We start from the raw sequence: 22299 nt of genomic DNA, 5'->3' as shown, positions 1-22299 counted from the left end.
CGCTTTTGAAACCCATTTTATTTTTGATGACTAAATAAATAAAACCCAACAAAGTATTTTAAAAAAAATGTGCACAAGATAAATAACTTAGTATATTCCACAATGATGTCAACAAATTTTGTTTATATGTATGACTTATTACATTTTTGCAGCCCATGGTACTGCCTTTAATTTGTAATGCCTTAGAATAATGACAAATTGTTTTGGACAAAACTAAATATGGGCGCACCTCAAGCTTCATATATACTGTGAGCAAGAATTCAATTGACTGAGAAATAAATTTCATTACTTATGGCTTGCCAAAGTCGCATGTAAAGTATTTATAACCTGCACATATGCACAGTGAATAAATGGAGGCCATATATGACAGCCCAGAGGCGTCGCCCACATGCGAAGTTGCCGCAGAGATATAATAATAACTCTGAAGCAATATGTGTCGAGATATGTGCGTTCCCCAAGCTTCGCTCTCGTTTCTCCCTGGCGGTTGTCTTGGGCACAACGTAAACAGTTTTAAGTTACAAAAGTGTTTGCAACGAGATTTGTCTGATATCTGAGATCCAGTCTCCCTTAATCTGCTTTTCTGTGAGAGGTGGTTAGGATACCAAAACCTGTCCATGCCATCAAGTGTTTGCATATCATCACTTTTACTGCCTGCAAAGAGTTTTCATTTGTTTGAAAGAATTTCCCCATCACTGCCACACCTGCTGGCCATTCATTGATCTGTGTTTGGTCTGTTCACTTGGCCATATTCAAGATCAATTTGTTGGAATGCCGCCCGACATGTGTAGAACCACTTAGTGAGGGTATCTCAACTCTTCGTCCGCTGCTATATGTTTTTATGAAACTAATGTAAAGACATTTTCGAATTTGGGTTAAAAATGTGTGAATGAAATATTGAATCGCTCCTCAAACATTATAAAAGAACAAGCAGACGTGCCCGGGGGAATCAGTAGTGTTTGGGCCGCTTTTTTTGTTTTGGAGTCACTTGGCATAGATTGGTAATGCCACTCGAAGACCCACAGTCAGGCAGTAAGATAGATAGAAAGATAGATAGGGGGCAGGAAACTGGGTCATTTGCCTAGCGTCTGTCTTGTTTAAATACTTGTGCCTGATTTATTGGGGACTTTGTAAAGTTGATTAATCAAATTGACCCGTGCGCGGCGGCATTTATTTCTGGTTTCTTTTTTGTCCGCTGCAGTTTTAGGCATTTGTCTCACATTTTCATTTAAGTTTTTGTTTTTGGTTTTGTTGTCAAATTTATGGCCCCTTAGAGTCTTTGCCTGCGATGATATTGTGGAATTATGTTGCATAAGTTATGCACAATCTCCACCGTTGTGTCCGTAGATAAAGCTTCATTAAGTCGCTTTCAAAAACACAAAAAACCGGAAAGGATGCAAAGGGAACCGCACCTTTTTGTAAAATCCTATTAAGCGCGTAGGAGTTTCTATGCCGTTCTTTATAGTCTTTATAATTCTTTAAGTCCAGAGAACTGACTGAGCACAGATGACCGGTTGCAGTTGAATAACCCACCCTTTGATTTCCATATGGAAAGCCCCTTTTGCATCGTTATTTTTTATGGATTATCGGGTGATTATTGTTATTGGCTTTCCCAAAGCTTCCGTTTCTTGCATTTCTTTCTCTTTTTGCTGATTAGCCAGCAAGCCAGCAACAAACGGTGCCGACGACGCCGATTTGATGGCCGTTGTCTCGGCGAAGTCTGATAATTGTGGGGGAAGCTAGATATAGATATACTTAAAGGTGCCCCTGGGGTACGTGGGGTTTTTGGGGTCCGCAGAGGCGGCAGACATTTGCCTGGAATTTCGCGCCGCTTTATGGCCGTTGTTGTGCGAACATTTTTCCCATTTGTTTTGTGGGGCCCGTAATGATATACCCAAGACCATGGCATCTTTTCCAACGAATGTGAATTGAAAATTACTTTGCTGGCTCTTTTTATTAGGTTTTGTTTTCTCTTTTTTTTTGTGTCTTTTAAGCGATTACAAAACTTCCACCATTAATAACGACGATAGTCTTTTTTCTCCCATGACGCATCGAGACGAAAAATTGTATGCCATTTTTGCATAGCTGTAATTGATGATACGCTCCAAGAGCTTACAGAATATTATGCACTGGCCATGGTGCACTTCCGCTCCATTTGAAGTCAATGAGATGCTTGATTGCGATACCTGACAAATGGGGTCGCAAAACTGGTATTTTCATTTATTTATTCTAAAAAATCACATTTATCAACTCAAATTTTGTAATTTTCATAATTTAAAATTTATAACAAAAATATTTCTAAGAACTCAGTAAATTTAAATATATTTACTAAAATTATATAGGCTAAACACATTTAATTCAATGAGTTCTCTCTATCCAATAATTGCATAACAGTTTGCTGGGTTTTTAATTGAGATCAGCAGAGGTGAATCAATAAATTAGCTTAATAAGTTCAATAAAAATGTTTAATTGGTATGGAAATGTCATGAGATGTCGTCTTACAAATGTGGCTTTTATTTATCGTACTCCTGTACAATTTTGCTAATAATTCTTCTCGATTCTTTTGTCATTGCAGGTAAGCTTCATGTTAAACTAAGCGGAAATGCGTGCGTCTCACATCCCATATGGCCATGGGCAATCGATTGACAGACGGTTCAAGGTCGCGGGGGCTGCCCACATCCGATGGACTGGTATTAACGAGTGCCCATATCTCTTACTGAATCGGTTTGAATTGAGCGCTGCGTGCTCGAGTGCTTAAAACCCAGCCCAGGCTGTAGACACGTCGAGCTGCGTCCAAGAGATTCGATTGACACAAAAACTATGAGACAGCGAGAATCACAATGGGGTCTTACTATTTAAAGATTTCTGTTGTTGCAGTTCAGTCAAATGATGAAAGCTTAATGAATTTTTAAAGTTTTGTTCTCTAAGTAGGGTTAGCCATTTTTGGGAAACAACTAGAAAGAATTCAAGTCAATTTAGGTTCTGATTTTCCTTTATTGATTTTTTAAAATTTACCAAAACAGGAAAAAAACATTTTTTCAATACTTTTCTATATATTATTTTAAGTTGTTAATCAAAAAGAAAGTGGCAGCACTACGTCCCACTCTTCAATCTATAATTCCACACTTGACTTACTTTCCAAGTACTTTATTTACGTCTTGTCGTCATTAGTAAACCAAACACTTGTCACCACTGTTCATCGGCGTGCCCAGAGCACAGCCAAATTCTCGACCGAACTCCGCGGAGTTGCTCAGCGGTCCATTCACGTCCCACCTCTCGGGTGTGTGCTGCATCAGCGGCATCGAGTCCAGGATGGCTTCCTGGTTATCCTTCGCCCAGCAGCGCGTCTGAGCAAAGTATATGAAAAACAGTTGGGTGTTGGTGAAGTTCAGCTCTGGCAATGTTTCCTTGGCTAGGAGTGGGCGCAGATTGGGGTCCTGCTGCTCCAGCCAGGCCAAATAGGCGTTGAAAGCCAAGTTGAGGCCGCTGCCCTCGGCTATAATCTCCCTTAGCCGGGTGGCATTGCGAAATTCACCAGGTTCATTGTACAAGTAACTACTGTACTGAGCCCGCTGGCATTCACTGACATTTCGGTAGCCGGACATGGTCAGCTCGTTCCACTGGGACGTCGCCTGTGGATGGCGGTTCCATCCCTCGTCGTCGAATGCCTGCACCAAGGCACTGGCCAACCTTTGACCCAATAGAGCATACTTCAGTGCCCTGGGATAGAAGTAGTTGTAGTAGGGAGCCTGAAGCAGACCCCAGCCCACCAGGACCGTATGCTGGCGGGGTGACAGAGCAGCTCGCACTTCGAAAGCATCCAGGATGCCGTCTCCATCCTGGCCATAATCGTTACCCTTTAGGCCTTCGAACTGCTGTTGGGAGCGGTATTTGAGTGCAATCTCCAAGCGCCGCCAGTAGTCTTCCGACTTCTGGAACTGCAGAGCGGAGAGATCCAAGCTCTGGTAGTCCGGCAGAGTGACTCGATACTGCGAGAGTCTGGTCCTGGCGGCCCTCCGATCGTTCTCGTCCATCCACTCCACGTGCAACTGCTCCTCCAGCGCCTTGATCACATCGCTGAAGACGGCCTCCAGGTCGTGTTTGGCATTGTCGCGCTGCACATGCCGCTGGAACATCTCGCCCAGCACCTGGGGAAAGAGGCGCTGCGTCACCAGCACGCACTGGCGGGCACGTTGCGATGGCGCCTCTTCCGGCGGCTGATTGAGCTCGTTGAGGGCCAGGTACATAATGTAGCCACCGACAGTGATGCGATTGTTGGCCTTCACCGTCCTCACCAGATGTTTCACGTATTCCGGGGAGCGCAGGTAGACATCTGGTTGGTATTGATTCTCCAAGATTACCTCCACGAACATTTTAAAATCCAGTTGATTGCCCATCTCGCTTGTGAGTTCTGCTAAGCTCATTCCCGGCTTTTGACGATGCAAACGCTCTTGGCCAGTTCGCGAGCGGGCTGCATAATATGGAATAGTGGGTTGTGATTCTTCTGCGGGCTTTTGGGTATCCTCCTCTCCCATTCGCTTGCAGAGTTCAAATTCGAAGCGAATAAGATCTCCGGCAAAACGGGCCGCCTCCCCAGTGTCAATGGCAAACCAATCGCGCAGGTTATCAGCCACCTGCTGCTGCACCTGGGTATGCACCTCATCCTTAACATGAGCTTCCCGCGTTGCCAAGGCATTGCAATGCTCCGCTGGAATTATGGTAAGCTTGGGCTCGCCCAGGTATATGCTTTTTCCTTGCATATTCTGTAGGTTCAGATCGATTTCCAATCCCAGAAGTATGTCCAATCCGTAGTTCCTCTTCAATTCGCCCAGAGTTTGCACCCAATGACGGTTGTGCTGCCAATTGGAGTTGGGTACGTTGCGTAATCCCCCATTGTCCTTGAGGATCTTCATCAGGAAGCGACGTCTTTCGCCAGCATTGGCTTCCACGACCACACAGGAGTCGTAGAAAGCTCGCACTTTGCGGACATTCGTCATACTTGGTCCATTGTAGCCATTGGGATGCTGCTGCGGTGGCAGTGGCTGCGTGAGGAGTTGCTGCAATTGCTCCGAGATTTTGTTCTCCATAAGCTGCTGGGCGGTGGACATCTCATCCGGACGAAGTTGCCGCTTGTGATAACGACCCCACTGACCACAGGCATACTCGAAGAAATCCGCACATGGATCGGCACTCTGGTTCATGTACTTTTGCACATCCGCTGACACTAATTGGCGCACCATTTGTTCCTCACGTGAGTCTAGAAAGTTTCCGCCCATCTGCATGCGATTCATGTTGTGTCTGGCTCCAGTCACTTCGCAATGCTGGATTTCAAAGAGGAGCAGCAGCTCGAGCAGCAATCTCAAGCAAGCGCTTTTGGTAGCTCTCATCTTGGCGTTAAAAAGTCAACTGATTTGCTGTTCTCAAAAGGTTTGATAAGCCGCGGATCGGAGGCTTCTCCAGGCTTTGCTTGAACCTGGGAGAACTGGGTCAAGTTCGCTCTCAGTCCCTGGGGGTTATCGCACCCATCCAAGCTCTGGGAACTGCGAGAGAAGTAAACAAACTCGGCCTCGTCAGCCGAGAACTTGGCATTGGCAGCAAGACAACATCAGTGGCTTGGTGACAAGGTTTTCCTCCTATCAACCCAGCGAATGCTGTAATTCCTCAGTTACAGACAGGAAAGTATTTCCGTTTGTTGTAGTATCAACAAAATCTAAGCTACTGTCGATGAAGTACGAGTATGTCTAGGAAAAGGTTTAATTTGTTTATTTCCAAGATATGACATGTGTCAAATGTTCGATGATCCATAGGACCAGATATATTTTATAAAAGTGCTAGGCGAAGTTAAGTTTAATTTCTTTTATATTTGTGAATATCATATATTTTATTTAATAATTTTGTATATGCTGAAGCCTTTAAGTAGTTTATAATCAAATTTGTATTAGTATATGGTGCATTTGGTGGCAGGATTCATGGGTGAGCCAATGGGACACCGAAATTCCCTAGCAAATTCAGCTGAATTCCGCAAAGGTCCGTTCACCTGCAGCCGGGTCCAGGTGTGATTCTGTCTTGCACTGTACAGGAATCCCCCTGGAGTCCATTGGTCATTCCTTGAACGAATCTCATCCAGACTACAGTGCTGCTGGGCGTAGGATACGAAGAATAGAGCCGTGTTCGTATAGTTAAGACCCGGTAGCGTCTCATTGGTCAGCGAAGTGAAGTCGTTGTTTGGCTCCTGGAATCCCAACCAGGAAAGATAGGCCCGGAAGGCGACACTGAGGGCCCCACTGTCCGTGATCAACTGCCTGGTGGCACTTGAATTGGCTCGCAAATAATGCTCTACCTGCCGGGCAAAGCATTCGCTTCGAATGTGAAATTGCCATGCTGTCGGCCCATCCCAAGTGTCCCGCTCGAGCAGGCCAACCGACCAGTGGGGATCGTCGAAAGCCATAACCAACTGTTGTGCCAGCCTAACGCCCAATGTGGCATAGCGGAAGGCGTGGCCATAGTGGTGATCGTAGGCAGGAGGCTGCAGCAGGGCCAATCCCATATCCAAACGCTGCTGAACTGGTCTCAGTCGCACCCTGTCCTCAAAAGCCTCCACGGGATCGGAGGGCGGGGGTCTGAATTCATCGGAAAGGCGGCTCATTCTCTGCGACTGAACCGCTCCTAACAGCTGGCGGAGATTGTGCCAATAGTTGCCGCGCTCCATCTGCAATTTGAGGATCAACGGGGACTGGTAACTGGACATCTGAACCTTCAAATTTCTTAGCTTTTCCTGGCCCACTCGCTGGCTGCCCTCCTCTAACCAATCTGCACTCAAACTTTGCCTCAGGGCTGCTTTCAATGTCTGATAGAGCTGTTCCAGATCTGATCTGTTAGCCTCAGTTCCAAACTGCCGGGCATATAGTTCGCCCAAGGCCGAGGGCAGCAGTTCTTTGTTCCGTTCCAGACACTCTTTCTTTCTCAACTGCGGACGATCCTCCAGCGGAAAATTCAGAGCAGACACCGCACGATACATGATATAGTTGGCCACCAGACTTATATTATGAGCGGCCACGGTTCGCTTTAGCTGGCGAAAATACTCCGGTGCTGCCATGTAAACGGGTTTAACGATTTCTTGGCCAAAACTAGCCCTCACATACGAAACTAGGTCTAGTTCGAACAAATTCGAGAACTCATGCAGTGTTTTGCGCGTGTAGTTTGCCAGGTAGAGCTGCTCCTCGGCATCCCAGGGATCGAAGGATCCACCTCGCATTCCACCACACAGCTCATGCTCGAAGCTGAGGATGTCGGCGGCCAGGCGAGCGGATTCCTCACTGCCCAGGGCCAACCAGGCTTTTAGTTCGGAAGCCACCCGAAGTTCCAGTGGTTCGTAAACGGAGTCCCTGATATCTGAGCGATTTTGGGTGCACAGCTCCCGGGGAATTAAAGTGCTCGGTTCGCTTAAATACAAGCTGTTCTCGTTCACATTGCCGTAGTTGTAGCCCAAACGGAGTCCGATGAGAATGTCCATTCCATAGCGTAGCCGTAGCGTGCCCAGCACCCTTGGCCAGTCGTAGTCGTGGTGATGCACCGCCCAATGCGAGCCCGGAACGGCGGGAAAACCTCCATTCTGGCTGATGAACTCGCTGAGGAACTGCTGCTGCTGCTGATCCTGCTGAGCCTGGGCCGAGACGCAGGACTTGAAGAACTCCTTGGCCTGTCGCGCTATGACGCTGTCCTCTCGCCTCACAGCCTCCTCCAAGAGCTGGATAAGATCGCGGTCCGTTTGCTGCTGCAGTTGCTCCCGGGGTGTGGATGTTGATTTCCAATTGCCGCAGGCATAGGCGTAGAAATCCACACAGGGATCGATGCTATTGTTCACATGTTTGCCCATCTCCTGTGCTTTGAACTGGCGCACTGCCTTTGCCGTTTGGTAGATTCGCTGGAAAGGCGGTGGCGGATCCTCGCCAGAAACAAATGCATTCTGTCGTAAGTGTGTCAGCAACCAGAACAACCAGAGAAAAACGGTCGTCCAAACCGGGTCCGACATGTTGCCGGAGTTCGGTGAAGCTATCGACTGCCTTGCCCAGTCCAAATCGCATTCACGAAGCAGAGCATCCGAGTTGATATGACCAGGGGTCAGTTGGGGTTATCGAACGGAAAGAGAGTGAAGCGGGCAGAGAAGTATATTCGTTTCCAAAAGCTGATGGGAAAACGTTGTAAGCATTACAGACAAAATAGTCTGGAATTTTTTGAGTCACAGCTAAACTCAAATATGCTTGCATAATTGATGAATTCACTTTAATTAAAAGACACTATTAATTCACTAATGCCTATCATCATATACACTGACATTTCTTTATGGTAAACTGAATTTATCGTTGATAAAACCCATGAACGTTAATACTTTAAAAAAAAAAATTTAAGAGTTTAAGTTAGAGGCTTATACTTGATATATTTATAATCTATTAGCTATTTTTAGGTGTGTTTCTTTTTTGGACTACCATTTTTATTAAATATGGGTCATGTTTTATAGAAGGGAAATTGTAAAACCGGAGTAATCAATAGAAACTCAAACTAAATTAATGCATTATAAGTTTTTATTTCGTAGGCTGCTGTTATACATTGAAGGCGTAATGGAGGGCAGAGACTCCTCTTAGTAGAGGTTGCACTTGTAGCGGGCATTTAGCTTATCTCCTCTGGAGCAACTGTAGGCGTTGGCGAACTGCTGCGAGTTGGACAGCGCCGTGTTGATGCGCAGCTGCTCGGGCAGCTCATCGAACCGCTCCACAGATTCCGGGTAATCGGTGCAGTAGAGCTGCGCATAGCCCAGGTAGAACAGCTGATTGTGGTTGTAATCGAGCAGCGGTAAGCTTTCCCGCTGATAAATAGCCGGAGTTTCGGCCGCATTCTTTAGCCACTGTTGGTAGGCGCGATAGGCGATGTCCAAAGCTCCATTGTCGGCCACAATCCGACGCAGCAGATCCTTGTCCTGCACGGGTTTTCCCTTGAACTCCACGAAGATGGCATACTGCTCCTGGAAGCACTGAGTGCGTCGAGCGTAGGAAGTCTCCGAGGTATCATCCCACCAGTTGTTTTGGTAGCCATGAGCATCGTATCGCCTGCCTACGCCATCGAAGCCGTGCAGCATTTGGCGGGCCAGGAGCACGCCCAAAGTGGCGTACTTCAGGGCATTGGGATAGGCGGGATCCCAGAAGAATCTCGCTTGCAGGAAAGTGATCGGTACCTGGATGCGGTTCTTGTGTATCTCGTAGTGCGGCAGCTTGTACACCTGATCTTCGGTAATCGGTTCCGCCATTAGTTTGGCCAAACCGCGCTGTGTCTGCCACTGGAGAACGGCCACCAAATTGGGGTAGAAAAGTTCCGGATGCAGATTAAGTCCATGCATTTGGCGTATCAACTTGTTGTCGTCGTGGCTCCGGAACTGCAGATTTAAGGCCTCCAGTTTGCTGATAGCCTTCTGCCTGGTCTCCAGTGTTAGCCAATGCAAACGCTCCGAGGCCTGCAGATCCTCTTTAAAGACTCTCTTGATATCCGACCATGTGGACTGCAGCTCATTGATCATCTGCATGTGATTGTAGTTGCGGTGGAACAGGCTCTCCAGCTGATGGGGGAAATAGCGCTGGGCCAGCTGGACACACCAAATGTCGGGCTGTTGGGATTGCGGCACTCGAGCGGCATCCAGAGCCTCCAATGCCTTCCACATGGTGTAGTTTGCCAGCTTCAGTTTGGGTGTTTCCCTTATGACATCCACCAAGTTGGACATATAATCCTCGGGATTCTCATATATATCCATGTACAGGTTATCGTTGAAGATCAGCTGCAGGTAGCGGGTCACATCCACGTAGCTGCCATAGGCGGCCTTCATCTCGGCGGCTGTCCTTTGGCGAGTGGTTTGCTCCAAGGTGAGGGCAGCATTGTGTGGCAATCCCTTGGCCAGCTGCTGCTCCATTTCCAGCACCTGATTGGCCACCTCCCGCAGCCAGTGTTCCGATTGATCGGGGAAATAAAACTGTAGCTTATTAAATATTGAACGTTCGTAGAGTTCCCGCGTCCCTGCAAAGTGAGGGTCCAAATAGTGACGACGCGTCATGGGTAATTGGGGGGCTCCCAGCTTTAAGCGGTGCATTTTCTCCTCCTTGTAGTCAAGGATCACTTCCAGTCCAATGAAGATGTCTACGCCCAGCTTACGTTTCAGATTAGCCACCACCTGCAGCCAATCATACTCGTACTGATACCAGGAGGGCACCCGAATCTCTGGCCAACCGCCTCGAAAATCGGCCACATTTAGCAGCGTAGCCAGAGCAGATCGTGTGTCGTTCGTTTGAAGACGGCAAGAGCCAAAGAAGTTTTTCAGCTGTCGATCGGCGCTGTTCTCGGCTCCCCTCGTGGCACTCTTGAGCATCTCGGCGCTTTTCCGTAAGTACAGCTCTTGGAGCTCCTCCAGGTAGTTGGTCCGCTGATTGGACACTCGAGCGGGATGCAAACGGGGCCAATTGCCGCAGGCAAAGTTGTAAAAGTTGCTACAAGTCTGCTCCGGGTTCTCGCCCATATACGCCTTAATGTGGGCCGCTTTGGCCAGGCGCAGGATGTCAATCGTATAGTTGGTGGCAAAAGGATGCGAAGCAGCGGCATCTGACAGGCTGATGGACACCAGGATGACTCCCAGCAGGAGCCTTAGCGATTGATAGATCATTATCTACGGCGATACGGCGACAGTGATCCGTGTGATCCGAATGATTGCCGAAACGAAACTGAGCGTGAATCGAGAGATGCGTCGATTTTTGACTTGAGCACAGAACACAGAGCACAGGCTTATCGTCACCACCGCTTGATTGGTTAATTAGTTTCATTAACCGTTGCAGTGAATTCGCTCAGCTGCTCAATTACGCGACTGACCTAAAATTCTAATTCCAGTGCTCATTTTCATTCTCTGGCATCTGACAATCGCGTTTTGTGGGCTGTATTCGCACTTGACCCTCAAGGTAGCTGCTCGCAGAGCCCCCCTCCCGTCTCTTATAAAATTGACTCGTTAATGAGCTAATGACTTTTCCGGGCCCAAGGTTGGGGCCGACTCATCACCATCCTGTAGGGTATAATTAAAATTTGTTTGTGCTCACTTAGTTGCTTCGTGCCGTAATTCTAATGATGCCCCTTCTCCTTCTTCTCCTCTAATTGCAGATTGAAATTTTCCTCAAGCTAGATTTCTAAAAACATTTTTACCACGGAAATTGACTAGAAATTGCCAGCCAGCAATCATCTCCAGACAACGGCCATCAAGGAAACTTCACACACGGTAAGGGATTGCCTTTTCTTTTAAGCACTTACAGTTGCGGTCAAAATAATATTTATATTAATATTAAAATTAAATAATTAATAATTTAAAATTGAAGAAACAAGGCAGCCATTGAAATATTTAGTTTGGTTGCCATTGAAAAAGTCTCAAAAAGTATGCAATGAAAATTTGTATTGGATTTATTATTATTAAACCAAAATTTGAGTCAATATCACCAAGTCACTTGTTGCTTTTGGCACTTTGACTAAAAAGATGGACAGCTTAATGCTTTTTCGAGCGAGCAATTATATAAAAATACTCTTCAGTGCATTTTTTAACTATGAAGTATCAAATGTTTGATATTGACCGCAACTGTAAATTTTACACATTTTTTTCACTAGTAAATTAAGAAGGCTAAGTGAACCTTTTGGCACATGGCCAAGACAAAGAGCCATAAATTACTGCACTGTCATACAGCTGGAATCCATTAACTGTTTGCCACAAACTTGCTTTTCAAAGTTTCCGTTTATTTTTTGCAATGGCGCTAGAACTTCGGGGAACTTCTCACTTTCTGTCTGCATTGAGTTCTAATAAATAAATTAGTATTTGCTACATCTTATTTCTTAGTCACTAAGTTAATACTTGATGTGCCGTCTAACCAACGGTGCTTTTAAGTGTTTGTCCGTTGAGACGTTTGTCAATCTCCAGGGGGTCCAAGGAAAAGTTGTACTTGACATGATAACCACTGTTGTCGGCCACATAGGTGGCCGTTTCCACATACACATAGTTGGTCTCTTGGCCGGTCAAAAAGTATGAGGAGGTGCGTTTGCCCGTGATGATCAGTTCGGGCTTCTCGCCAGAATCCTCGGACGTATCTTTGAGCTCGCCCTTTTCATCTCTCTCCCCGAAGACCTCCTTGATGCTAAATATATGATCGAAAAATATGATTAAGTTTATAAAGAATTAACCAATCAAAAACTTACTGAAATTCATAAAGAACTTTGGTGGAAGCATGATTTCGTTGAATATATAAAACAAACAATATGATCAAAAGTAGGCACTGAAATAATTTTCAAATTGCTTTGTTTACTCCACGTTTTCCCAGAAGACTTCTACTTACTGTACTAACTCTGATCATTATAGTTCAAGTTGTTGGAAGGCACTGAATGAATGAAATCCATGATGCGATTACGATATTTATTTGTTTTGTGTTCTTGCAGTATATGCAATCTCTACAACGGAACTAGTTAAACCGGTCGCTAGCATTGCAACTGAGAGTTTTTGATCTGGCGATTCCGCACCATTTATTCTTCGGATAGATAGAAATCGAGAGAGATATATTTATGATATTGCTGATGAGCTGTCGGCAAACGCCCCAAAACGGGTTTCCGCCAATCGTGTTGCGACTATTTCCATCGGTATCGACTGGATTTAATAATTGCCCCCCAACGATGCTGATTGACAGTAATTGCATCTATTGGAGCGTTTAGTTAGTGGGGGTTTCTGTGTCATCAAAGCTTCGGGGAAAATCTCTGGGAAATTTCGGAAATCTTTTCAATTTGGGGTTGTTACCATTAATAACAAATTAAATTTCCAAGTCCTTATTAATTCTCGAATGTGAGAATTTATAATATTTTATGATATTTTGTAGCAAGGCTTCGGTTTGGTTTGCTACTACAATTCTTTAGAATGATAGTAGTTTGTTATAAAATTGCGGAAAAGTTTTATTTTTAATGAGACGTTCTGCATATTTGCAATGATTTCCAATAGAAAAGACAGCTTGCAACGACTGTGCTAGCCTAATATGACGAGTACTTTCAAAAGTTGTGAACTCAGTCGTGTTCCAATACCAGTGGGAGCGGGTTCACACTCAACAGGAGAATTAGGCACATTTTTATCATATATTTCCCTGCTGACTTGCGTTGTGCTTGATGTGGAAGTCGTTGCCAAAGTTGGTAAAGGTACTAGTCTTCTTGTACTGAAGTCTCCAGGAGTAATCGTCGTACTACTTTGTTGTTCATATGGCAAGAACTGAGAAGAATCTCCTTCCGAATTTGCAGACACAATGGGATTACATAATTTAATATCCACTGGAGATTCCTCAGAGGTCCTCAGTGGGTTTAAATAGCTTAAGTTTATGCCAAACGAATTGGCGAAAGCAACACAGCCAAGTAGGACCAATAGAGACTGTGTATAAAATTATTATAAAACAATCACTGAAATGCAGTTAACTTGGATACTTACAATCGGTTGCATTTTTGATCTGATACTGAGGGAATAAATCTATGACAGTCGGTTTTATATATCTTGCTCTTAGTAAATCATTAATAACATTACTCATTCAGTTATATAGTAAATGGAAACGGGTTAAGATTGTTAGCTGCATTCCGACACAAACTGCATGACGTTTACAAAACCATTATAAGTCCATTTATAATTATTCTTGGTACTCGAAACTTTTTTTTTATACTAAACAATTTATTTTATTAATAAGCCATCTACTAAGCTAAGATAACGAGAGTTTTAAGAGTTTTTTCATCTAATCGTGATCCAATACCTTCGGGAAGGGGTTCACAATCTGTTGGGCTCAAGGTGAAAGTTTTTTCAAGGGGAGGCAGAGCTTCAAGTTCTCCAGAGCTAAGGATAGGTACATTTTCATTAAATGTTCCTCTGATGTGTGCCACAGTGTTTAAAGTGAAAGTGGCAGAAAGATCTGGTAAAGGTCTTCTTGAACTGACGTCTCCAGGACTTATTGTTGTACTTATTGTCTGTTCATTTGGCAAAAACTGCCGGGAATTTCTTTTCAAATTTGTAGACTTATCAGATATTCCTGGTTGGCCTAAAAATCTCACGGTTAGGTCAGAAGAAATGGCAAAGGCAGCCCAGCCAAGTAGGAGCAACAGAATCTGTATATAAAAGAACAAGTTGTTTTTATTTGGTTTAAAAATCTGGCTTAAGTACTTACACTCGGTTGCATTTTAATTTTATACTAAACCAATATATCCCTGGTCGTCGATTTTATATGTTTTAAACCGGCAGATAATTAGTCATACATAACATTTCCCACTAAGATATACAGTGATTGAAAACCAGTTCTGACACATTGCGTGCCGTTTGAATAAAACTATTGAGGCATTTTAAAATATTACTTGATTGTTTTTATTACTCTAATTTTTTATATGAGTTTTAGTAACGAGTGATTTTAAAGTTTGGGCATCCAATCGAGGTCCAACACCCTCGGGGTGTGGTTCACAGTCATCCTGAGAATCGGGCGCCTTCTTATCACGTATTTCCTTTCCATTGTGTGCCGTGCTTGAGGTGGAATTGGGTGCCAGAGTTGGTAAAGATGGGTTTCCAGGTTTATTTGTTTTGCTACTTGGCAATAACTGGGAAGAATCACCATCCGCAGATGCATTAACCATGGAACTACACAATTTGGTATCCATTTCGGGCTTCTCAGTGGTCCTGGGTGGTTTTAATAAAGTCTGGTTTAATCCCAAGGAATTGGCGAATGCAACGCAGCCAAAAAGTATCACTAAAATCTATATGTGAACTTGTTAATAAGTATCTATAAAATCCGGGTTTATTGGATACTTACACTCGGTTGCATTGTTGATCTGAAACTAAAGCAATAGCTCTCTGGCACTCACTTTTATATTGATCTCGCTATTGATTAGTAATTCATGAAATTACCCATTCAGTTATTTAGAAAATGGAAAGTAGTTCGGATTGTTAAACGAGTAACACTTGAAAAAACCAATAAAATTTATTGGTGTTTCCACCTTTATTTTAGTCAAAAGTTGTGTTTGATTCATACTATATGTTTCATGATTAACATAGCTATCCTACTGTAGTTTTAATAAGGGTTTTTAAAGTTTGAGCATTTAATCGGGAACCAATGCCTTCGGGTAGTGGTTCGCAATCACTTGGAGTTTGCTCACCGTTTTTCACGCTGACTTCGGTTGGACTTGAGCTTGAAGTGGGTTCAGGAATAGGTAAAGGTTCCAGTTTTTTTGATTTGAGGCTATCTACATTTCCATCATTTGTTCTTCTAATGATTCCCACAGTGCTAGAAGTTAATGTTGGCTTAAGAGATGGTAGAGGAACTAGTCTTCTTGTGCTGCCATCAGGTACATTTTTAATGTCTTCTCCACTGCTGATTTGCATTGTGCTCAGGCTGGATATAGGCTTAAGTGTTGGTAGAGGTACAAGTCGCCTTCCATTGAGGTATGGTACATTATCAATATACTTTATACTACTGATTTGAGTTGAAGTTGAAGTGGAACTGGGTGCAAGAGTTGGCAAAGGTACAAGTCTTCGTGTGGTGGCATCTTCAGGTGTAGTGGTACTTCTTGGCTGCTCATTTGGCTTAAAACTCGTTGTTTCAATGGGTTTGCATAGTTTGAAATGACTTTCTGCGTCTTTAGTTGAAGGCTGATCATTGTTTTCATTGGATAATGGTTTTCTTGATGAAACTAAAAACAGTTGGCTTATGCCAAAAGAATTCACAACGGAAAACCAGGCCAGAAGGAGAAATATAATCTATACGAGAAACGTTTATTAACACATTGTCGCAATGCAATCCGGTTCACTTGAATACTTACACTCAGGTGCATATTTGATTTGATACTAAAGCTTAAACTCTCTGGCATTGGGTTTTATATTGAACTCGCTCAAAACAATTTTTCATCGAGATTGAGAACACATAACAACTTGTTTAGTTCGTTTAAATCATTCTGAAACATACTTAGGGGCGTTTGAAAAAAAATCAATAAAAATATAAAAAAGTAAGGGAAATTAGTTAGGCTTCATTTTTGCAAATTTAAAACAGTCTTACACCATCTCTTTCGGGATTGTCATTGTTTTTATCACTTGAAGTGCTGGTGCTTGTTGAACCTATCGATTGATTGCATTTTCTTTATGTCACTTAAATCTAGTTAGTAATTTATAAAATTGCCCATTTAGTTATAAAAACGGGTTCAGATATATAAAAGCATTTTGGTGCGTACTTTACGGCATTTGGAAAAAAATTAACGGAAGTATTCTACAGTTATTTTAACTAAATTTAAAATTAATTAATTAATTTAATTTAACCTAATTTAGAAAGTTTTTTGCGCTAGCCTTTTAAATACGGGTACACTAAGCCTTATACGAAAAGGATCCACGGGTTTAATATTATAACGCGTAGCACTAGTTGGTACATCATTTGCATGAAAATGCAAAATCATCTTTAAGGCCGTATGGTTCATCAAATATGAAAAGCATAAGAAGTAGAATTAAACACTAAATAGATTTTTTTCTTATATTTGTATCCTTTACTTGGAAGTATCGTATATCACAACTTACAATCGATCGCATTTTCACTATGATCTTGATGTTTTACTTGCGTGAAGTTCATTATTTGCCAATCCAAGTCTATTTGTCAGACTTTATAAATGTGTAATGCATATGATGGAAACAGGTTTCAAATTGATTAAATTTCATACGGCGTGTGAAAAGTCAAAAGGCACCAAGTCACAAATCAAAAAAATCAAATTGAGAAATAGTAGTGTTATGAATTTAATAAATTAGAAACTTAATTAATCTTTTTCTCAGTTGATACCGATAATCAAATCAGTTATTTTATGCCAGAATCTTTAGTAGAGTTGCGCTTAGTCTTGTTCCAATAGAATCTGGGTCGCAGTCATCCTCAAGAACTGGATTACAATTGAAGACATCAGTTGGCTCATCATTGGTTTCGGATTTGATTGGTGAATCTTTGGTATAGTTATCCCTTGCAAGTTGTTGTCCAAGAACAGTAAGAAGCTTTTGGATTCTTGCCTTTGATTTTAGAAGATCTTGGTCGGTAATGGTATTTAAATCGTTTTCCTTCGCTCTGTGCCTAATTGCATCTTTGAACCATTCAGTTGATGTTGATGGATCCTTGTCAATCAATTCTTCGTTTCTTGAGTTTTGGGTAAGGAAACCTCCGCCTCCCCAACTTAACTTCAGCAATACAATAACGCATACAAGGATCGTAGTCAATAGAAACTGTAAGAAAGAAAAATTATTTATTATTATCCTCTGGGATTGCAGGATGGATCGTCATCGGTACTTACAATCGCATGCATGTTCAGCTGTGTTCTGTTATGAAATTCCACTTGGTAGTGAGTTTTATATCGACTTGGCGCTGCTCGTTAGCAATGCATAAAATTACCCAGGTAGACAGATCGTTGTCATAGCTTACAGTTTTTTTTATTGTGGGGCGCACGTCCAGTAATTTCGTATGGGCGTTGTTAGAATTGGGAAAATCTATTTTAGACTACGACTAGGGGCTTGAACACCGTTTATATGTTTTATATTTATAAATATGAATGAGATTTTCTCAAGGCGGCCATAATTTGTAAACCATTTTGGATAAGCCAGTTCTTAGAGCTGATTCATTCGATGAGTATTATGAATAAATTTTAATAAGTTAATGTATCATGAAATTGATTACAATGATAAGTGCGACAAACCTTACTTCTTGGTTATTGACTCCCTCGCATGGCACGCGTCATGACTCATAATAGAAGTGACTATGACTAGTCATTACTATCGTGTTAAAGCGGTTTCTAATGTAAACAAACAAAACACGTTTTCTTAATTCTGGCAAGGATTATTCTGTTTTCGTCCTTAAATAAGCAAGGTGATAACTTGATGTCGATAACTAGCTCAAATTCGGTTGTAGATTCAAGAACTTTCCTTCAAGAAATTATCATCAATATAACTTAAGTTAATTGTATACTCGGCTTAATTATAATTGTGGTTATAAGGTGTCTCTTTTATTTACAATTACACAATGTAAACATTATCCAGTAGCGACTCAACAGCTAGCGTAGAAATTGATGAATGAGTTTATTTATTTAGCCACACTTTATAATCATAATAGTAATCAATCGTATTAATCGAGATTAAGCTCACCTGTGGACAAATTTAAATATAATACAATATTAACAACGCAGATTGCTAAGTAAGGACTTTTCTACTATCCAGCTCGCTTTTTTTAGTATTGTTTATAGCATTCATTATTATATAATCCAAAGTTAATTAACGAATTTTTTAATAAAATGCACGCGGGGTTTTCTCTAACTGCGTTTTAACTTATATAATCCTATTCGATTTATAACTCCTTTCTCAGTACTTTCATAGTATCGTGTTTAATACATAATCCAAAATACCTGTTTTAATGCAAATAAGTCGGACAAAGCTAATCTTCTCGGTATAATTGATGTATTCAGGAAATTCTAAGGAACTTATACTTGATTACAATAGTTATTGGTCCAGAAAAATGGCACAATGTCATAGTTTTTGTTACAAAACCCGCTGTGATCCACATCGGTAGTTATCCGAAGATAGAGTTATTAAAAGTGGTTCGAAAAATCCCCTCCAAACTGGCGCAAAATTAATAAGTTCACGTAATGCAATTAAAAACATACAAATGAGCTTAGCAAGAAATTTTTTATTAGCGCAAGTTCATTAATATTGGTAAGATAACAATAGTTTTTAAAGTTATACAACAGTTTTGTATAATACTAGGTGTATAGGAACAATGCTGTTAAGCAACTGATATTTTGTTAAAGCAAAACATTTTGAAACTTAATCACTTAAGGGTAATCAGTCAGAAGATTTAAATAACTGGCTCAAAGGACACTTAAGTTAGAATCTTCAGCAATTTGGCTGAAAGATTATTGACTGGTTCCGTGTTTAATCCGTTGCCTGCATTTGTGTTTTTGGACAGAAGTGAATAGTGACGCTCCAACGCGACGGGTGCTTTGGTCTTGGCTGAAGATTCCTTTCAAGGGCGCCGGATTCTGGTGGTGGAGCTCCTCGAATAACTGCCTTCGATGCTAATGGATTCGCTTATCAAAAAGTTTTAGGGGCTTGGCTTGGCGCGGGCTCTCGTTAGTTGATGTTTCTTCTGGTGTCTGGTTATAGTTACTGTAAGTTTGCAGCGCCCTGCGCTTTGGCTTTTATACGATTCTCGGCGAGTGTTGAGCGGGTGCATCGCCCGTGGCACACGACCGGCACTCGCCGCCAGGTCGGGCGTTGCGTGGCATGCGGAATTTTCCCACTCAACTACTACCATCTAACAGTTCACAGAAAAATCACCGAACTCTCCAATTACGGTCTATAAAATTGACACTATATTTAGCCACAGTCGTCATCTCTCTAGGTCTAGACACCGGCGTCCGACCCAATTCACCCTGAAGCGTGCTAATACGAAATCGAAACCAGCTGGTTGTGCTGATTCACTTCAATGTTTGCATATGTTTAAGTTCGGATTACATGAGAATTGTCAGCATATTTGTTGGTTTTATTCACACTTGGACTTTGGCCACTATCCGTTAAATTTTTTTATGGTCATTCATTTAACCAAAAATTTTGCGTGATCATCGTGGGTTAAGATTCATTCAGTCACAAATCTCGAAGATGACCATGAAAGGTAATATAGAAAATTGAAAAAAAAAACTTATCACAAAGTCAAAATCAATTTTAAAATCTTGTTTTAAATTTAAAAATACATACATTCATTTTAAAAACTAGATGCTTGACCAGTTTTGGAAAGCATAAAAGATCATGGACCCATCTCTTTGTTAATATATTAAATATTTAACAAATTTAATATTCCTTATAAAAGAATAGTTAATCTTTTATATAACAAATGATTAAGACGGTTGGTGGGATATTCTACTATAAGATTTTATCTAACAATTTAATTGCTTATTTTACAATAAGTAATTTTAATTGCACAAAGTTTATATAAATTTTAATTCTTGATTTTAAAACGATTTTTTCTCAGTGATCTCCCATATAAATTACCAAAAAATTAATATAATGCAAAACACCAAAGAACAAAAATAATTTTCAAGAGGGGATATGAGAGTTGAATCTTTGAAGATCTTCATTTGCTTTTCCTTACGCATTTTAGTTTTATATTTATTTGCTTAGTTTTTAGTGTCGCAAAAGAATTATTTATGAAAAAAAAACGAAAAAGTAAAGAAACCGAAAAGAATACTACACTAAAAATGAAAGCAAAATTAAAAATATTTTTAGTTTCTGTTGTTTGTGTTATGCGAAGCAAACTCACGTGTATCCCCTCTTCAAAATTATTTATTTTCAGGCAGTATAAGAGTGTTTTGCGCCTGTGCCCCCCAAAAAAATAGCGAAAGCAAACTGTGTAGGCCCAGATCTTAAATGCTCTAACCAAAAGCCCGCGCGATCCCGGCGAAACCCCGAAAAACACGAGGACGAATCAATCAAAGCAACCACGGTGTGGTCATTTCTGTACCGGTGTGCCGCTGCAGCTCCTGGTGCCGGCATGGGCGCCAACGTCTCGCAGCTGGAGCGGGAGATTGGCTCCGACCTGTTCCCGCCCAACGAGCACTACTTCGGTCTGGTGAACTTTGGGAACACCTGCTACAGCAACTCGGTGCTGCAGGCCCTATACTTCTGCAAGCCGTTCCGCGAGAAGGTCCTCGAGTACAAGGCCAAGAACAAGCGGCCCAAGGAGACGCTGCTCTCCTGCCTGGCGGACCTCTTCTACAGCATTGCCACGCAAAAGAAGAAGGTGGGCTCGATTGCGCCCAAGAAGTTCATCACGCGGCTGCGCAAGGAGAAGGAGGAGTTCGACAACTACATGCAGCAGGATGCCCACGAGTTCCTCAACTTCCTGATCAACCACATCAACGAGATCATATTGGCGGAACGGAACGCCGGGCCCAGCAATGGCAATGGCAATAGCAATCCCAAGTCCAACACCGGCGGAGCAGCCACAAGTGCCATGGCCAGCAGCACAGCCAGCAAGTCCAGCTCAACGTCCAACTCCAATTCCAATTCAAATTCGACGACGAACTCGAATGGCAACAGTAGCAACTCCACGGGATCGCTAAATGCCACCACAAGTGTGCTGGATGCCAGTGGCAGTCTAACGGCCACCACAACGCCCATAATTGGATCTGGGACTGGAACTGGGATAGGGACCGGAACCAACGGGGCCAACTCGGAGCCCACCTGGGTGCACGAGATCTTTCAAGGCATCCTCACCTCGGAGACTAGGTGCCTCAACTGCGAGACGGTGAGCAGCAAGGATGAGAACTTCTTCGATCTGCAGGTGGACGTGGACCAGAACACCTCGATTACGCACTGTCTGCGGTGCTTTAGCAACACGGAGACCCTCTGCTCCGACAACAAGTTCAAGTGCGACAATTGCTGCAGCTACCAGGAGGCGCAGAAGCGGATGCGGGTGAAGAAGCTGCCCATGATCCTGGCCCTGCATCTCAAGCGCTTCAAGTACATGGAGCAGTTCAACCGGCACATCAAGGTGTCGCACAGGGTCGTCTTTCCCCTGGAACTTAGGCTGTTCAACACCTCCGACGATGCCGTGAATCCGGACAGACTCTACGACCTGACCGCCGTGGTCATACACTGCGGTTCCGGACCAAATCGGGGCCACTATATATCCATTGTGAAGAGCCACGGCCTGTGGCTGCTCTTCGACGACGATATGGTGGACAAAATAGAGGCCTCCACCATCGAGGATTTCTACGGACTGACCTCGGACATTCACAAGTCCTCGGAGACGGGCTACATACTGTTCTATCAGTCGCGGGACTGCGCCTAATCCCCTTATGTTATCTCCTCGTAGATGCTAAGTTTAAAGTTTCCGATCTGCTACAAACGAATTGTTAGAGCTAAGCCCAAAATTTGATGACGTTTATCAAAGTCTATACTACTGAATAATCAATAAAGATGATCAATAAACAAAACGCGATTGCTCTAGGTGAGGAAGCCTTGGTGGCTGTCAATCGGGGCCAGAATCTCTGCGCCGGTCGGTTCAGTCAACCCACAGTCCACTCACCTGGGGGCTTGCCAATCGCGAGCCGGTGCGCACGTAAACAAATGGGCGATTTCCCGTGCCAAAGCGGTTTCATTGTGGGCCCAAGCTGGTAATTTGCGAGACAATAAGCTAAACGCGTTTAGGTAACCCGGCGATCGTTGAATTT

General features: G+C 42.9%; 8 protein-coding genes and 1 long non-coding RNA gene across 10 annotated transcripts in view; 2 read left to right on the top strand and 7 right to left on the bottom strand.

Moving 5' to 3' along the window:
* The window catches only part of LOC128266782 (uncharacterized), a 42397-nt gene that overhangs the window by 764 nt on the left and 19334 nt on the right, over window positions 1-22299 (top strand). The window contains exon 1 of one of the 2 annotated variants that reach the window (XM_053003567.1): window positions 11179-11296. The exons of the other annotated variant lie outside the window; for it this stretch is intronic. The gene's annotated coding sequence lies outside the window, so the exon portion shown is untranslated. Of the gene's footprint in view, window positions 1-11178; window positions 11297-22299 lie in introns of those variants that run through there. 2 annotated transcript variants of the gene reach the window in all.
* Window positions 3129-5798, bottom strand: LOC128266783 (neprilysin-1). The gene has a single exon (XM_053003568.1). It carries the CDS (start codon window positions 5382-5384, stop codon window positions 3165-3167), a length of 2220 nt encoding a protein of 739 aa, XP_052859528.1. The 5' UTR covers window positions 5385-5798; the 3' UTR covers window positions 3129-3164.
* LOC128266784 (neprilysin-4) lies at window positions 5839-8185 on the bottom strand. Its single transcript, XM_053003569.1, has one exon. It carries the CDS (start codon window positions 8027-8029, stop codon window positions 5936-5938), a length of 2094 nt encoding a protein of 697 aa, XP_052859529.1. The 5' UTR covers window positions 8030-8185; the 3' UTR covers window positions 5839-5935.
* On the bottom strand, window positions 8566-10796 carry LOC128266785 (endothelin-converting enzyme 1). Its single transcript, XM_053003570.1, has one exon. The coding sequence runs from the start codon at window positions 10694-10696 to the stop codon at window positions 8636-8638; it is 2061 nt and encodes a 686-aa protein (XP_052859530.1). The 5' UTR covers window positions 10697-10796; the 3' UTR covers window positions 8566-8635.
* LOC128266786 (ubiquitin carboxyl-terminal hydrolase 46) lies at window positions 11180-22062 on the top strand. Its single transcript, XM_053003572.1, has 2 exons — window positions 11180-11296; window positions 20418-22062. The coding sequence occupies exon 2, from the start codon at window positions 20616-20618 to the stop codon at window positions 21915-21917; it is 1302 nt and encodes a 433-aa protein (XP_052859532.1). The 5' UTR covers window positions 11180-11296; window positions 20418-20615; the 3' UTR covers window positions 21918-22062.
* On the bottom strand, window positions 11818-12477 carry LOC128266789 (uncharacterized). Its single transcript, XM_053003575.1, has 3 exons — window positions 12396-12477; window positions 12259-12335; window positions 11818-12197 (listed from the first exon to the last, which is right to left on the bottom strand). The coding sequence occupies exons 1-3, from the start codon at window positions 12411-12413 to the stop codon at window positions 11930-11932; spliced, it is 363 nt and encodes a 120-aa protein (XP_052859535.1). The 5' UTR covers window positions 12414-12477; the 3' UTR covers window positions 11818-11929.
* Window positions 12975-13599, bottom strand: LOC128266788 (uncharacterized). The gene is made up of 2 exons (XM_053003574.1): window positions 13520-13599; window positions 12975-13462 (listed from the first exon to the last, which is right to left on the bottom strand). The coding sequence occupies exons 1-2, from the start codon at window positions 13529-13531 to the stop codon at window positions 13070-13072; spliced, it is 405 nt and encodes a 134-aa protein (XP_052859534.1). The 5' UTR covers window positions 13532-13599; the 3' UTR covers window positions 12975-13069.
* LOC128266790 (uncharacterized) lies at window positions 14411-15111 on the bottom strand. Its single transcript, XR_008269113.1, has 2 exons — window positions 14874-15111; window positions 14411-14817 (listed from the first exon to the last, which is right to left on the bottom strand). It is a non-coding gene; the product is annotated as an uncharacterized LOC128266790 (long non-coding RNA).
* On the bottom strand, window positions 16423-18149 carry LOC128266787 (uncharacterized). The gene is made up of 2 exons (XM_053003573.1): window positions 17374-18149; window positions 16423-17305 (listed from the first exon to the last, which is right to left on the bottom strand). Exons 1-2 carry the CDS (start codon window positions 17383-17385, stop codon window positions 16898-16900), a joined length of 420 nt encoding a protein of 139 aa, XP_052859533.1. The 5' UTR covers window positions 17386-18149; the 3' UTR covers window positions 16423-16897.

The sequence above is a fragment of the Drosophila gunungcola genome, chromosome 3R (genome assembly GCF_025200985.1).
Source record: "Drosophila gunungcola strain Sukarami chromosome 3R, Dgunungcola_SK_2, whole genome shotgun sequence".
NCBI classification, from domain to species: domain Eukaryota; kingdom Metazoa; phylum Arthropoda; class Insecta; order Diptera; family Drosophilidae; genus Drosophila; species Drosophila gunungcola.
The sequence above is the reverse complement of the archived record's forward strand: the minus strand, read 5'-3'. Positions and strand labels throughout refer to the sequence as shown.

Excerpts from the sequence above, each read along its gene's own strand:
- LOC128266783 (XM_053003568.1), bottom strand. The coding sequence starts at position 5,384 with ATGAGAGCTACCAAAAGCGCTTGCTTGAGATTGCTGCTCGAGCTGCTG.
- LOC128266784 (XM_053003569.1), bottom strand. The coding sequence starts at position 8,029 with ATGTCGGACCCGGTTTGGACGACCGTTTTTCTCTGGTTGTTCTGGTTG.
- LOC128266785 (XM_053003570.1), bottom strand. The coding sequence starts at position 10,696 with ATGATCTATCAATCGCTAAGGCTCCTGCTGGGAGTCATCCTGGTGTCC.
- LOC128266789 (XM_053003575.1), bottom strand. Across the intron at positions 12,198-12,258 it reads AAAGTTCTTTATGAATTTCA|CATCAAGGAGGTCTTCGGGG; the intron begins GTAAGTTTTTGA and ends TCATATATTTAG.
- LOC128266786 (XM_053003572.1), top strand. The coding sequence starts at position 20,616 with ATGGGCGCCAACGTCTCGCAGCTGGAGCGGGAGATTGGCTCCGACCTG.